At 52.6% G+C, this 14350-nt stretch overlaps 5 protein-coding genes and 1 non-coding gene across 6 annotated transcripts; 3 read left to right on the top strand and 3 right to left on the bottom strand.

Annotated features, from left to right (window-relative positions):
- The first annotated feature begins 889 nt into the window (after nucleotides 1-889).
- J4E84_003604 lies at nucleotides 890-977 on the top strand. The gene has a single exon. It is a non-coding gene; the product is annotated as a tRNA-Cys (tRNA).
- Nucleotides 978-1250: 273 nt separating this feature from the next.
- J4E84_003603 (uncharacterized protein) lies at nucleotides 1251-1768 on the bottom strand (the record flags this gene model as incomplete). The annotated part of the gene is made up of 2 exons (XM_049386215.1): nucleotides 1251-1657; nucleotides 1765-1768. The coding sequence occupies 2 exons, from the start codon at nucleotides 1766-1768 to the stop codon at nucleotides 1251-1253; spliced, it is 411 nt and encodes a 136-aa protein (XP_049246064.1).
- A 1870-nt stretch (nucleotides 1769-3638) lies between these two features.
- On the bottom strand, nucleotides 3639-4880 carry J4E84_003602 (uncharacterized protein; the record flags this gene model as incomplete). The annotated part of the gene is made up of 1 exon (XM_049386214.1): nucleotides 3639-4880. One exon carries the CDS (start codon nucleotides 4878-4880, stop codon nucleotides 3639-3641), a length of 1242 nt encoding a protein of 413 aa, XP_049246063.1.
- A 492-nt stretch (nucleotides 4881-5372) lies between these two features.
- J4E84_003601 (uncharacterized protein) lies at nucleotides 5373-6380 on the top strand (the record flags this gene model as incomplete). The annotated part of the gene is made up of 1 exon (XM_049386213.1): nucleotides 5373-6380. The coding sequence occupies one exon, from the start codon at nucleotides 5373-5375 to the stop codon at nucleotides 6378-6380; it is 1008 nt and encodes a 335-aa protein (XP_049246062.1).
- Nucleotides 6381-6647: 267 nt separating this feature from the next.
- Nucleotides 6648-8584, bottom strand: J4E84_003600 (uncharacterized protein; the record flags this gene model as incomplete). The annotated part of the gene is made up of 2 exons (XM_049386212.1): nucleotides 6648-8479; nucleotides 8527-8584. The coding sequence occupies 2 exons, from the start codon at nucleotides 8582-8584 to the stop codon at nucleotides 6648-6650; spliced, it is 1890 nt and encodes a 629-aa protein (XP_049246061.1).
- Nucleotides 8585-9147: 563 nt separating this feature from the next.
- On the top strand, nucleotides 9148-14205 carry J4E84_003599 (uncharacterized protein; the record flags this gene model as incomplete). The annotated part of the gene is made up of 3 exons (XM_049386211.1): nucleotides 9148-9369; nucleotides 9538-11482; nucleotides 11537-14205. The coding sequence occupies 3 exons, from the start codon at nucleotides 9148-9150 to the stop codon at nucleotides 14203-14205; spliced, it is 4836 nt and encodes a 1611-aa protein (XP_049246060.1).
- Between the last annotated feature and the right edge of the window lie 145 nt (nucleotides 14206-14350).

Below are 14350 nucleotides of genomic sequence, written 5' to 3'. Positions count from 1 at the left end.
CTGGTCACTGGCTGTGCCTCCTTCGGCACGTTCTCCCCGATGTCGTCACCAGGGGGGGGGGGGGGGGGGCNNNNCCCCCCACCCCCCCCCCCCCCCCCCCCCCCCCCCCCCCCCCCCCCCCCCCCCCCCCCCCCCCCCCCCCCCCCCCCCCAAAGCATCGCGAACGTTACTATGAGTTGAACTTCAAGGTCGCCTCACTCGCACGCGCCTTGCAAAATAACGCCTACCGCGATATACTAAAATCCTTACTAAACGTAAGCAAACAACAAACATTAGAACAGCTTCTCTCTCTTCTTTTATAACAGCAATAACAGAAGTAAATAAAGTAAATAACTAGAAATATAGAGTAAGTAATTCTCTACATTTTAAGTTAGAAGAATATTAAAAATTAACTTACTCTATCGCAGTTTTTGCAGGTTTGCAGAGGTACTTTTTGCGGTTGGCGTTATTTTGCAAGGCGCGTGACTCGGTTTTGAACATTGCTAGGCGACCATGCGATCAGAAGAGTACTAGCCTCCGACATCACCCTGGTCGCCACAACTGTGCCGCAAACCACCCCGCGCTTGATATCGCGTGTGACTGCATTTGCCAACCCACTATCGCATAGTGGGCATGTATGCAACTTCACAGGAAGACAGTCGCTTATTCCCAACTGTACACTCTTACGAGGTCTTGCATGGGCATGAAAGCACCTAGCGCACAGTTTGGGACTCGCAGCCTATCACCGTCCCTCAGCGCTAGCTCCACTGCCCCTCCTTCGCTACTGCCTCACGCCACGTCTCGATCTCCACCTCGTCCCTTGGTCTCCATTCCACGATATCCACGCCGACTTTTAACGCTCAACTCTATATTGCTACAAATTGCTGAATCATTCATCGAAACAACTTACGGGCCGGTAACTCAGTGGTAGAGTGTAGGACTGCAGTTGACCAAAAACCGTCTTCCCGAAGTCACCGGTTCGACTCCGGTTCGGCCCTGAACGTTTCTTTTTGTGTTTTTGGCAAGCTGGCAGTATCTTCTTTTTGCCTGCAACGAGGGCGTCGAGAACTGGCGCGGCGTGGTGCGTGGTTGAAGGCTGTGGCAACTTTTTTGCGCTTGCGTGTGAGCATGGTGGGTCAAGACACATACATTTGGACACTATACGTCACTTCATAATCCTACTACAAAAGATACGCAGCGCGTTGCCAGAGCGTTTCTTTCGGAGCGAACGCCTCTCAAATAACCTTCGCTTATCGCGGGCAACCCTTTGCTCAACACAGATAGACGTCTTCCACCTGCGAATCCTCTAGTCCTTCCATCGCTTCACCCTCCATTAGACCTAAGACAAAACATTCGCCGATGAGCTGATAATGTCCAGGTTCAGCATCCGGTCGGACTACGAAGGGCATCTCGAGCCCAAATAAGATGACGATCTCGTCTCCGGGTTGTGCGTCAGGATATACGAGACCCATGAAGCCAGTCGTGCTCACGAAACACTTGAAACTCGAACTTCCCTTTCCATCGTTTGCGCGACACCCGACCTGTTCTATTCTCTGGTTGAGAAGTTTTGGGACTTCGAGTTCGATCCTGCCATGCATCCTACGGGGGATTGGTTCGGCTGTCGTACCGTTTCTCATCGTGGACTTGATCTCAGCATTGTGTTTCCCCATATTGCAGACTGGAGAAGTTGCATCGTCTTTGATATACGACCAAATGCTTGTGGCTTGCTGCAATACTTGATCATCTCGCCGGGGATGTATATGCGCACTCGCGACATACGCATACGCATGCTGGGTAGACAACGATGTGTTGCAGTACAAGGAATGTGACTTGCCCAGAAGGTCGTAGTAGTCGCTGAACGAGTCGTTGCCACGACGTGGGACAAAGCCTTGAATCTTTAAAACGCGTACTCCCTGAACGCGTAAGCAAGGACCTGTTTCCACCCGGCCGATGTGCTCGTGTTGGGCGAGGATGGTCGCGTTTGATGCTCTTCCTTTCGAGACTGAAGATCCACTGGCTTGTAGGCATCCCATCAGTAGACCCGATGATCTTGGTAACGCCTCTGTCCAGTCTGGGATCCAAGACGGCCAGTATTCTCCTTCAGTGGTGACCCGAGCATGTGACCTCTCCTGGTTGGTTGTCGCCACTGAGCCAGCGTCTTGGAGGAATGTGATGTTTGCATGAGCTCCTTGAACTTCCATGCATGCAACGCAGGCAGAGAGGTACACATCTAGAACGGGAAGGCTGTAATCCACTATGAGACCTGGGCTGGCTATGTTATGTCGGCTCAATAGACCCATTATCCCATAGACCTTATCGCGTGGGTTCGTGGCTTTGCGGGGGCGAATGATGGGCAGGATATTTGCACTGCGAGCAGTCAGCACGTTCGCATCATTCTTGAAGCAGAGTATCTACATGGATTGCAAGGAAGAAGACTTACAGCGTTCTATGATATGCGAGCTCCCTCCCACATGCTGACTTACTGACCGATCCAGACTCCATGTAAAGGTTTCGCAAGACATCGAGTTCTGCAATTCTTCTGCATTCCACCAGGAAATCGCAGGTATGCGCTTGGAGGCACGCGCTAATAACTTTCTCCCATCTCAGCGTGTTGGGGCCAAAATATATCACTGCCTCTCGAGCCAGAATCAGCTCTTGCAGAGTCCAGACGCGCTCAAACCAGGGCAAGTCCATTACGCAGTTCAGAGCATCGGTACAGGCCTTTGAGATGTGGAACTCATGTGTAGGTGGTAATTTCCATGGCAGCCATTCCTGTCGATCCTCAGAGGCTGCATCACCAAACGATCCGTTGTTGAGAGCTTCGAGAATTTCGGCTTCACGACCTTTCCAGCTGTTGAGCTTGTCTATTATCATCTCCAAATCTCTGGCTTGATAAATCCTACATGGTGGGCACCGAATTATCACTCTCTCTGCTTTTGAATAGATTCGATCCATCATAGGTATTTGGAGAGACTTCTCTGCGTTGTCGCTTTGGTTGATGCATATTGCGTCGATCCAGAGTAGGCGCCAACCTGTCGCAGGCCGGAGGAAATGAAGGATATGAGAGACTGTGACGCTGACGTTTAAGGTCGACTTCTCGACGTTGGAAAGAAGATGAACAGTACTATTCGTGGTCGTGCCGATATTCTTGTTCAATTCGAGTGGCCATCCAGTTCCACGGCCCCAAGCGTAAGACACCGTCTCGTATGAAGGGAGGTCTTTGATTGAGGCTTCGAGCAAGTAAGCTACATCTTTGGGGTCTGCGGGCCATGCGAGGAGCCTGATGGTATCTTGTGGCCTGTGCAAGGCGCGGTACTGGTAAGTCTCATGAATTGGAGGCTTCTCTTCTTTCGAAAGCACGTGGCATCCTTCGCACAATCCATCATCTTCTTCTCCTTTGGGGACGAATGGTGAGCCTAAAATGGGGAGACTTGTTTCAAGTCGCTGTTCCGTAGCCATTGTATTGCTGTTCATCGGATACCTGACAAGATGCGTGATTGAGGATAGAACGAGATACGATCCTGTCTAAGCGTGGTTACTGTGCCTAAATACGCTGAGCATGCGGTACGAGAGAGAAGTCAAACGCGTTACCTGGTGAAGAACGCGAATATATATGGGTATCATCCTGCGCATCGCATCGCCATGCCACTCGAAACTATCTAAAACTCCAACTCCTCCACTTCCATCCCGCACTCTTCACACCTCTTCTTTGTCATGCCCGTTTCCGGGTCAAGCACACTCCTGCCCCATTCATGCTCATGTCTGTCATACCTGCCTTTTATCTTCTGCCCAAACTGCGCATCGCCGTTATCGCCTGCTAACCGCGCCCGCTTGTATGCTTCCACTCTCGTCCTCTTCTTCAGATCCTCAAGCTTGTTCTTGAACTTCTTTTGTTTCCTTTCCTTACTCACGACCTGCCGCTTCGCATACTCCTCATCTAACGCCTCTGCCGAACCCCATTTCTGTGGGCTAAAGGCATAGGCCTCGACTTGCAGACGCAGGAAGAGTTGCATAGGATGGAAGAATTGTTTGTGTGGGTTCGGTCGTTCGAGATGGGGGAGGAGCTCTTCGTCTTTGAGTTCGGGGTCGGTGAGAAGGTAATCGTCTCGCGCTTCGGTTTTGGTGAGGAGGGAGTACTTGTCTGGGAGTTTCTCCCTGCAGATACTGCATACGCCGATGCCGAATACGTCCTGCCATTTCCAGTCGATCTCCAAACTATTGCATTCTCGACATTTGCCCTTTACGTCGCGCTTGCCGTCGCCGTATTTGCCTTTGAATGTACCGCTTTCGATCTCGGCGTTCTCAGCAGCCTCGAGCAGTGCGGCTTCTTCGTCTTCTTCTTCTTTGCCATTGACAGTATCCAAGATAGAGATACCTGGCTCATAAGGTCCGGCCCGGTTGGCACGAAGCTTCCGTCTTATGCGCTCCCTCTCCCACTCCACCATTGATACGCCCTCTGGCTTCTGTTCCTCATTCTGTTGCCCTTTCCGCATAGCCTTATTGTGCGGGTCGTCTACGGTACTCAGGAAGCCACCCTTCGTGTCCGTCATTTTGCTGAAGTCGTAGTCGATGAAGTCTGATCTCGCGTACTTCTTCGCTGGCTGAATATAATCGTTCGATGGTGGCTGGATGAAGCCATTTTGGTCGCGCTTCTGAGGGGATGCTGCAGCCGCATTACGAAGGGTGGCTGGAGTTTGCGCGGCGGTGATGGACGAGTATGCGCGCTTCGCACCTGCGACCGGCGCTGGTGAAGGTTTTGAAGCTTGTGTCTGTTGTGCAGCCGCCTTTGCCCTCAGACGAGCCTCTTCCATGCGCCTGATCTGCTCTGGCGTGGGCGGATTTGGCGGGAGCTTGCCCGCTGAGCGAGTCGCTCGTGGCGGCGTTGATGGTCGTCCGGACATGTCGAGATGATGGGAGGGTTCAGATGTGGTTGTGGTACGCTTGCTCGTACTCGAGTGAATCAGTCAAGAGTTGCCTGACAGGAGGGCTAGAGGCGCGCAAGTGGCGAGTGTCATCGGGGTTAGAGCGATGCGGAACCGGGACCCTTGTTCCTGAGCAATGATGTACGCCAAGAGATCTCGCGATCTGTACCTTCCGATGCGCGTCTCAAATCACTATCCACATGCTAATGAAGTCTGCAAAGTCGTTTCCAATTCTTAATGATGACATATTTGTCACATCCGGAAAAGGGCGGTTTGCCATGCTGCGCCCTTAGCAATCCCCTATGACTCTTACGTGTGGCTGTGAGCGGCACATTTCACAGCGACTGTCATGACGAACCATGGCACACTTCACAGAGTGGACCCTACACACAGTGCTGCGTAGTTTAATGATCGAACATCCCGCATAATGCTCTTGCCATCAGCTCTCCAAAAACCATTTCCTCTAGAATCATGTCAGACGCGAGCACACGTGCGCACGTGGCGAGCCCTTCGGCGGCCTCGCTAATCCCTACTGCCGATCCCCAAGAAAATGTCCAAACCTCAGCACCGGAGGACAGCGAGTACAGCAGCGACGAGCCCACGACCGCAGCCGCAAGACGAAGGAAGCGCAAGCAGCTTCGCAAACAAGAGCGCAAACAAGAGAAGCAAAGACACGACTCCGCCGTCCCTACGCCCACACATTCCGACACCGAGACACCAACAAACCAACCCCGCAACCCGCCGAACAAACCACCAAGGCAGAACCGAGAGTCTGCTGCCGAGACCTCCGACTCGACCATACCCATACCACAATCGCCCTCAATGGCGAAACCCGCCGCGCAAACCGCATACCCCCTCCTCATAGCCTCCATCGGCAACCCAGGCGCAACCTACGCCAACACGCTCCACTCTGCTGGCCACATCGTCACCTCCGCTCTCGCAGAAGCAAAGCGCTATGGCCCTTTCCAAAAGGGCATGTCGGGCCTAATTTCAAAACCTCCAGCCACACACATGGCATTTGGCCTGACCGGATACCGGAGAGTAGCGACAGACAAAGACGTAATGGACGACTGGACATTTTGGCAGTCTACATCGTTGATGAACATAAGCGGGGGCTCAGTGAAAAAGGCGTACAGTGAGTGGTTGCGCGGCGTACGGCAGGCTGCGGGGAGTGCGACGTTAGAAGGGAGGTTGGTTATTGTGCACGATGAGCTTGAGTCTGCGCTGGGTAAGGTTACAATTCGAGATGGTGCCGCGAGCGCGAAAGGGCATAACGGCATTAAGAGCTGTCAGGGAAGTCTGGGAGGCGTAAAGTGGTGGAGAGTAGGCGTTGGAATAGGGAGACCCGAAAGTAGGGATCCCAATGTGGTGAGCAAGTATGTGCTTGGGAAGATGACGTCGTATCAGCGGGCGCAGCTGGAGAAGACTACTATTCCGGTGTATAAAGCGTTGGAGGATATTGCTTCAGGTAAGAAGTGAGATCTTTGCACAGGGCGATGAAGCATTTCTAAGGCGTTTGGGACGATACCCTATGAGACACAGTAGAGCGCTCTGCATGAGAAGTAACAATACAATGTATGAATATTCAACTGAATGCTGTAAACGATGAAGCATGTGAAGGTATCGTGCGATAAACCAGAATCCAATGCTCAGGACAACACCATACTCCGATAACATATGTCTTGAACATGTTGATCACCCAGACAAAAGACGCAACACAAGCCTATGCAAAACGCCAGTGAACGATCAAGAACCAACAATCGTAGTACCGTTCTTCCTCAGCCTCTTCCTCTCTTCAAGTCTTCTTCTTGCTTGCTCTTTGCGATCAACAGGCAACATTTGGCTCCGGTCATGCTTCACTTGCGCAGAACCTTCTGCGTGGTGTGCTGTGATTTTCGACAGGTCAAACTTGTTCTCGGTAGGAGTATGCTGAGATGACGCGTTGGCCTTGGGTTCGTCTAGCTTTCGCCTTCCGTCTTTCTTCGACGGGACAGAGGTTGCCTCGAGCTCTGAGACGTGTGTCGCCTTCTCGGTAGCGCGTTCTCTGCGTCGTGTAGATTCAGGCTTATGCTCGGGAACCGTAATCTTTTCGTTTGACTTGGTTGTCTCTGTCGACTTTACGTGCGATACGGATTTCGATACTCGATGTTGCTTTGGTGGTGGATTCCACTCAGGCCGTGAGTATGGCTGACCAGTAGAGACCGGTAGAGCCATTTTGTCCATTTGCGCTATCGAACTGTTGTTGATTTCCATCCAGGGATCAAGACCTGGCGATGGTACAGGCAACGGACTGGACGGTGGGATTGCGGCAGGCGACTTTGGCGCATAATTCTCGTCAGTCGCGACTGGCCTGCGGATCTTCAGTGGCGATCTCGGCGGTTGCTCTTGCTGAGGCTGTGCAAGCGCCTTCTCCAGAGTGATCTCAAACGGTCGTGCCGGTGCACGAGGCGATCTGCCTAGAATGATAGAGGCTTCACCCTCTGCTGTTCCAAGTCTGGACGGGAGCACTGGTCGGGTCAATGTGTCAGGGATCGTACCACGGCGGTGACGGCGGGGCTTGGGCGACGAGTTCTCTTTGGTAGACGACGCCATGCTGTTATTGGGAGCGAATGACACTTCAGGATCCATATCTAAGCCACGCGTGGGCGATTGCGGGTTGTCCTTATTCGCATCTTCGTATATCTCGAATGGAGCTTTGTTCTGTTGAAGTTCAGAGGAAGGTACCGAGCCTGACGCTTCCAGGACTGTGATTCGGGCTTTCAGCGCTGCGATCTCGATACTCGACGACATGCTCTCGGCCATCGCCTGACGTAGCCTTTCCTGAAGATCCTTGTTCTGTTGTTCCAGGTCTCGCTCCCGTTGCCTGTATCGCTTGCGTTCCTGCTCGAGCTTGGTAGATAGTTCCGTAGCTTCGCCGTCTTTCTTCATAGCGAACTTCTTCGCCAGCTGTTGCTTGGCAATGACCTTCTTCATCTCCTTCTCGCTCTTGTCCGCGTAACTCTCGTATTGCTCCTTCCAGTATTTCCCAGACTCCGAACGTGGGGCACCCAAGTCTATTGTGATGTCGCTGTCGTCTCTCGCCTTCGGTTTCTGCCCCGACTTCGGCTGTGTGGTTGTCCGCGCGTCGAGGAGGGCTTCGGTGAGGCGGGTGCGCGGTCGTTTGTCACTTTCCGGGTCAAGCTTCAGTTGTGTGCCAGGTGTCCACGGGCTCGGGAACTTCCCGGGGCAGTCACTGGGTATGCCGGTCTTGCCAATATTGCCGCGCTTGCCTTCATTGTCTACCACGTGCGACCCGAACGACACCTGCTTCCTTCCCTTGCTTGCGGTACCTGGCGTCATGAGGATGCCGCCTGGCTGTTTCGATGGCGAGATGGGCGGTCCACTCTCTTTCGGCGCGGGAAGGTTAAATGTTTTTGCGTTTGCTGCATCTATCCTCGCCTTCCTCTCGCTCTTCTTAGAGGCATCTTTCGCTTCTTCGGGTGCAGGCGTTCCAAATATGGCGTGCTTGAAAGCTTTGACGGCGAACTGATGAGCGGGAGTCTCGGGAGGTTCGATGAAGGTAGACTCGTAGTCATTTTCTAAGACTATTAGTAACTCTTTAGACGCGTAGCTCAGTGCGACAAACCAGGCTGGAGATCTTCTATCACGTTCGTGATGCGCGGACCGGTAATCCACGAGAACATGGCGAAGCGTGGGTCGTCGTCGTGGCGCGAGAGAAGAGTACTAAAAGGGTTGGTGGGAGGATGGGGATCGCATGCGCCGTGTGGATATTTCCGTGTGTTTGTTTGGCGGATTGTTTACTCGCAGAAAACGAGGGCTGAAGGTGGACTGGACGCTTTCGTGCACCTCAAATAGTTCCAGATGAGTCGCAAACACCTCCAGGATAGCATGCGACAAGCTGCTAGCGCATCGTCAGAGTAAGGGAAGGTGCGGTGCTGTTTGTTGTGCCTGCTCGTCGATCTCGAGACCTGAGGAAGTCGCGTCCGGCGGCTCTGCTGGCGCCTGCAGGGATGGCGCGGAAAGGAAGGGTGGCGGGGCGTCGCCAACATATCGCCCCCACCGACCGCTACTCAACGTGCGCTGGCCACGAAGTCTCTACGTATCGACATTCTATCACTTTTCATTCACTACAAATTTTTAAGATCGAGATGTCTGCAGTGTGAAGGGCAGCGGCTACGGCTGCTAGTCTCTCCGTCAATACCCATACTATATGACGGCCTGTCCAATCAACCACCAGTAGCCCACTATGGCACCGCTAAGAACACCAAAGAACAAGAAACAAACGCACAATGCATCCACGCCGGGAGACGATGACATGGGCCCCACAAGCCCGCTCGGGGAACCGCGACCTTCGCTGGTCTCACACACCTCGGAAACCTACGAGAAGGCACAAGAAGATGAACGCGAAGTCTTGAAGGCTGTGTTCATGGACGACTATGAAGAATCAGAAGCCAAGGGAGCATGGAGCGTAAGTACAGAAACCTCACCGCTGGAGTCGCGGGTTGGGTTCCACGCCCACACGCCCACACGACCTGGAGACCCACGACAATATACCCTTTAGGGTGTGTTCAAGTTTTGCATCCAATTTGTGCAGAACCAGAGTTTTGTCACTGGGCCTCCGCTGACTAGATGGCAGAAAACCACAGATCGCGTATTGCGCGTCAAGTTGACGTCTTTCTCGAACGAAAAGATCTCCATCACGCTTTGTGCAAAGCTTACCGCTACTTACCCCAAGACCCTGCCCGAACTTTCCCTGGAGGACTGTGGCAGCCTTAGGAAAAGCACGTGGGACAGGCTCTATGGCCTGCTCAAGTCTCGACCCCGTGAACTGCTAGGCGAGGTGATGATCTACGATATTGCGACGGCCATTCAAGAGATACTAGAGGACGAGATCGCTGTCCGGGAGACGGACGGTACCTACGAGAATCTGGATGCCGAGCGTGCAGTACAAGAAGCCGCTGCTGTCGAACATCTAAAGCAACAGGAAGAAGAGTTACAGAAGAAGCGTGACGAAGAGAAGGCTGAGGAGGAGCGTCTTTTGCAGCAGATGGTAGGTGACGAAATGCGCCGAAAAGACCTGTTGGCAAAGCGCAAGAAGCACCGTGTATCCGCCAATACTCCGCCTTCGTACTTTCCCAGCGCCGAGAGTAACAACTACATCTCATTCGACAGGACGATCGTTATCCAGCACGAAGACACGACCATCCAATGCAGTGGCGTTGAGAATCCGCTTCCTTTGCGTTCTGGTCCTTTGACCGAACAGCTGTTGGTAAAGCCGGCTGGAAGCACAGCAACGCTTACATTGGTATTAAAACGTGCTCGGGTTGGGGGCGGAAACGCTGCTGCTGGCCCACAGTTGAAAAAGGCCGTTATGGAATTCGAAGACGAGATGGAAGAGCTCAAGCGACTGCGACAAGGAGCTGTCATGGCGGTGCTGGAGTTCAAAGTAGAGCATCTACCCGATTCAGGATGGGAGATTAGCATCCTCATGGATCACGCCGACAAAGGATCTCTAGGCGAGCGGCTTGCCGACGATGGACCCCTGCCAGTCGCAAGAGTTCGTTCCTGGACCATCGAGCTTCTAGAAGCACTGGACTTCTACCACCGCAACGGTATAGTCCATAAGCGCATTCACCCTCACAACATCCTGTTCAAGAGATCGTCCGGTGGTGGAATCACAGTATTGCTAGCCGACGCCAGCTTTCAAGGCTCTCTTTATCATCTGCGAAGCTTATGTTGGGATGAACAGCCGATGAAAATTGTAAGATCGTTCTACTGGATAGCGCCCGAGCTGTCTCAGGATGCGCGTCACACCCGCAAGACGGATGTATGGGATCTCGGCGTCACGTTCCTTCAGATGCTCTTCGGCCTCGATGTGCCTGAAAAGTACAATTCGCCCAAAGAACTGTCCGATATTCTTGGCTGCTCCGAACCGTTACAAGAAGTTCTGCGCAAGTTCTTCAAGCCCGACCCCAAGAAACGATCCTCAGCCTTTGACCTCATCCCATGTGAGTTCTTGCGCGACGATGTAGACGTATACGAGCGACCCTCCACACCCGTACGTTCGAGGAACTCTTCAACTTCATTAGGTCGGTATAGGCTGCGACGAGAGTCTTCCTCTGGTGTTGTTCCGTCATACTCACGATACGCGAATGACTGGGCCGAACAAGGTCGCTTGGGCAAGGGCGGGTACGGCGAAGTCGTAAAGGCCCGCAACAAAGTCGACGGTCGTCTTTATGCTATCAAGAAAATCAAGCAGAAGTCTGCTGCAGCGTTAAGCGAAGTTCTTTCCGAAGTCATGCTACTTTCGCGGCTCAACCACAGCTGTGTGGTACGTTATTACACCGCCTGGCCAGAGGCCGAAGCGGATGATTACTATGACTCGGCAACATCAGATGGCGACGAGTCTGACTGGGAATCGGACGTTTCTCCAGGCACGACTACGACTGATGGTGGCGCTCATGGAAGAAGCACTGGTGGTTTAGACTTCATTAGCTCCAGTGGATATCCCAAGATCGAATTTGGGTCTGACGCAGAATCGGAAGATGACGTCGGTGCAGTAATCTTTGGCTCCGACTCAGGTAAGCAGCCAATGACATGGAGCGTCATGTATACAACAAGCTGACTGTAGGCAGAAGATGAGGCAAGCATAGGGCCACTCTCGCCAGTCAAGAAGCGCGCCATGTCCGACTCAACACCTGCAAAGCCCTCGAGGTCAATCTTGTACATTCAAATGGAGTTTTGCGAGAAGCAGACACTCCGAGATTTGATACGTACCGGACTTTATGACGATCCAGACGAGTACTGGAGATTGTTCCGACAAATTCTCGAAGGACTCGCTCACATCCATGGCCACGGTATTATCCATCGTGACCTCAAACCTGACAACGTCTTCATCGATATGGCCAAGGTGCCTAAGATCGGCGATTTTGGATTAGCCACCAGTGGCCAATATCAGAGGCCTGATACAAAGTCCTCCAATGGTACACAGGATGGTGGCGACATGACGCGGAGTGTCGGTACTGCGCTTTATGTTGCTCCTGAGCTCAGCTCGACCGTTATTGGCGACTACAACAACAAGGTGGATATGTACTCCATGGGCATCATCTTCTTCGAGATGTGCTTTCCCCTGAGAACTGCCATGGAGCGCGACAAAGTCATCCGATCGTTACGCGAGCGGAAACACGATCTTCCGCAAGAGTTCGAGACGCCGGAAAAGTCGTTGCAGGGTAGTATCATCAAATCACTCATCAGCCATCGCCCTTCAGAGAGACCTGGATGTACGGAGCTTCTGAGAAGCGGCAAGGTGCCTGCTCAGATGGAGGACGAGGCCGTCAAAGAAGCGCTCAAGGCTCTTTCGGATCGAAACTCACCACACTACGCAAAGATGATGGCTGCTCTTTTCTCACAAAAGCCCGATACGCAAGCAAAAGACCATGCTTGGGATCTGAGCGCGACCACTCAGAAGATCAAGGCCAATGATGTGCTTCTACAGAATCTCGTGAGGGACAGATTGGCCATGGTCTTCCGGAGCCATGGCGCTGTTGAGATACAACGTCAAGTTCTACTACCCTGGTCCGACCATTATGCGGACACGAAGGTTGTCAAGCTTTTCGACCCCTCTGGAACCCTGGTCCAGCTACCTTACGATCTGACATTGCCGTACGCACGTAGCATCGGTCGAGGTGGAGCGTTCCTAGAGAAGACTTTTACGATCGGTCATGTCTACCGTGACGACTACACCGGAAGTGCTCCACGTAGTAACGGCGAGGCAGACTTCGATATATTGTCCTACGATACGCTCGACCTTACTTTGAAGGAGGCAGAGGTTCTCAAGGTCGTCGATGAAATCATTGATGAGTTCCCTTCATTTCGATCAACGCAGATGTGCTTCCACTTGAATCACGCTGATCTGTTAGACATGATCATGGAATTCTGCAGAATCAGTGTCCCAAAGCGCGCGGCAGTCAAAGCAGTCCTTAGTAAGCTGAACATCGGAAAGAACAACTGGCAGTTGATACGTAACGAATTACGGTCCTCCGACATTGGCATTCCATCAACATCGTTAGATGATTTGGCACGCTTCGATTGGCGCGACACCCCAGAAAAGGCTTTTGCGAAGCTGCGGCGACTATTTGAAGGCACCAAGTACCTTGATCGGACTCACGTCGTCTTTGCACACCTAACCTCTGTCATCAATTACATGAAGTTGTGGGGCGTGAAGCGCAAGGTCTACATCAGTGTACTGAGCAGCTTCAACGAGAAGTTCTATTCCGGTGGCATTCTCTTCCAATGTCTGTTCGACACAAAGCAGAGGGAAGTGCTTGCTGCAGGTGGCCGGTACGATAAGCTGATCGAAGAATACCGCCCGAGAGGCTCAAGTCACGCACATCCAGCGGCTGCTTACCACGCTGTTGGTGTAAACTTGGGGTGGGACAGACTCGTCAACTCCATGAGCCGATACATCAAGAAGCCTGAGAAGTCGACGTTCTTGCGAAAGCACGCTGAAGAAGACACGCCATCAATCTCCTGGATGCCACGACGCTGCGACTGTCTAGTCGCTAGTTTTGATCCGAACGTCCTCCGTTCCACCGGCATCAAGATGGTAGCAGACCTCATCGCTCATGGCTATACCGCCGAACTCGCCGTCGATGCGCACTCCATCGAAGACATTTTACGTCATTATCGCGAAGACAGACATAGCTGGGTTATCGTCATCAAACACGGCGTCGCCCCTGATAAGCCGGAGCTCAAGGTCAAATCCATCGCAAAGAAAGAAGACACAGATTTGCGCAGTACCGATCTTTTGAACTACCTCCGCAACGAGCTCCGAGACCGCGAAGAACGCGAGGGAAGCGCAGCCCGCCTCATCAAGGCTCCGCCACCAACCTCAAGCAACACTTCCAACGCGTCAAAAGCGAACGTCGACGTCCTCATTGCTCAACATCGATCCAAGAAGAGCAACAAATGGTCTATCGTTGAGGCCGCGCAGTCAAGGTCGACAGATTTACTTTCCGCGTTCCAATCCGCACCCATCGCTGCTATCGAGTCCAAGGAAGAGGTCATGAACTTGCTCAAGGAGACTCGTCTCAGCGACCCAGACTCATGGCGTTACTTCATACAAAAGATGCCGCTCGCTGAGAGGAAATACCTGCAAGAGCTGCACGACCTACTGCTGGGTTATAGGGCAAAGTGGGTTGAGAACAAGGGCGAAGGTGGGACGAATGGAGAAGGAGCTGTAGGAAAGGCTTTCGTGTATAATTTTAGGACCGGGGGGTGCTTGCTGTATGATTTGGAGAGTTGATGAACAGCTACCCGGGAAGTATGCGGTAGTTTGTATCTTGTAGCCGTTTTGGCAAAATGTCATTCACAACCCTCAGGAAACTTTCCCGTGGAAAGCGATCATGACAACAAGCTTTTCAACAATGAGAAAATATCAAGTACACCTT

This window comes from Alternaria hordeiaustralica (genome assembly GCF_023758085.1).
Source record: "Alternaria hordeiaustralica strain BMP 2776 chromosome Unknown scaffold_5, whole genome shotgun sequence".
In the NCBI taxonomy this organism is placed as follows: domain Eukaryota; kingdom Fungi; phylum Ascomycota; class Dothideomycetes; order Pleosporales; family Pleosporaceae; genus Alternaria; species Alternaria hordeiaustralica.
The sequence above is the reverse complement of the archived record's forward strand: the minus strand, read 5'-3'. Positions and strand labels throughout refer to the sequence as shown.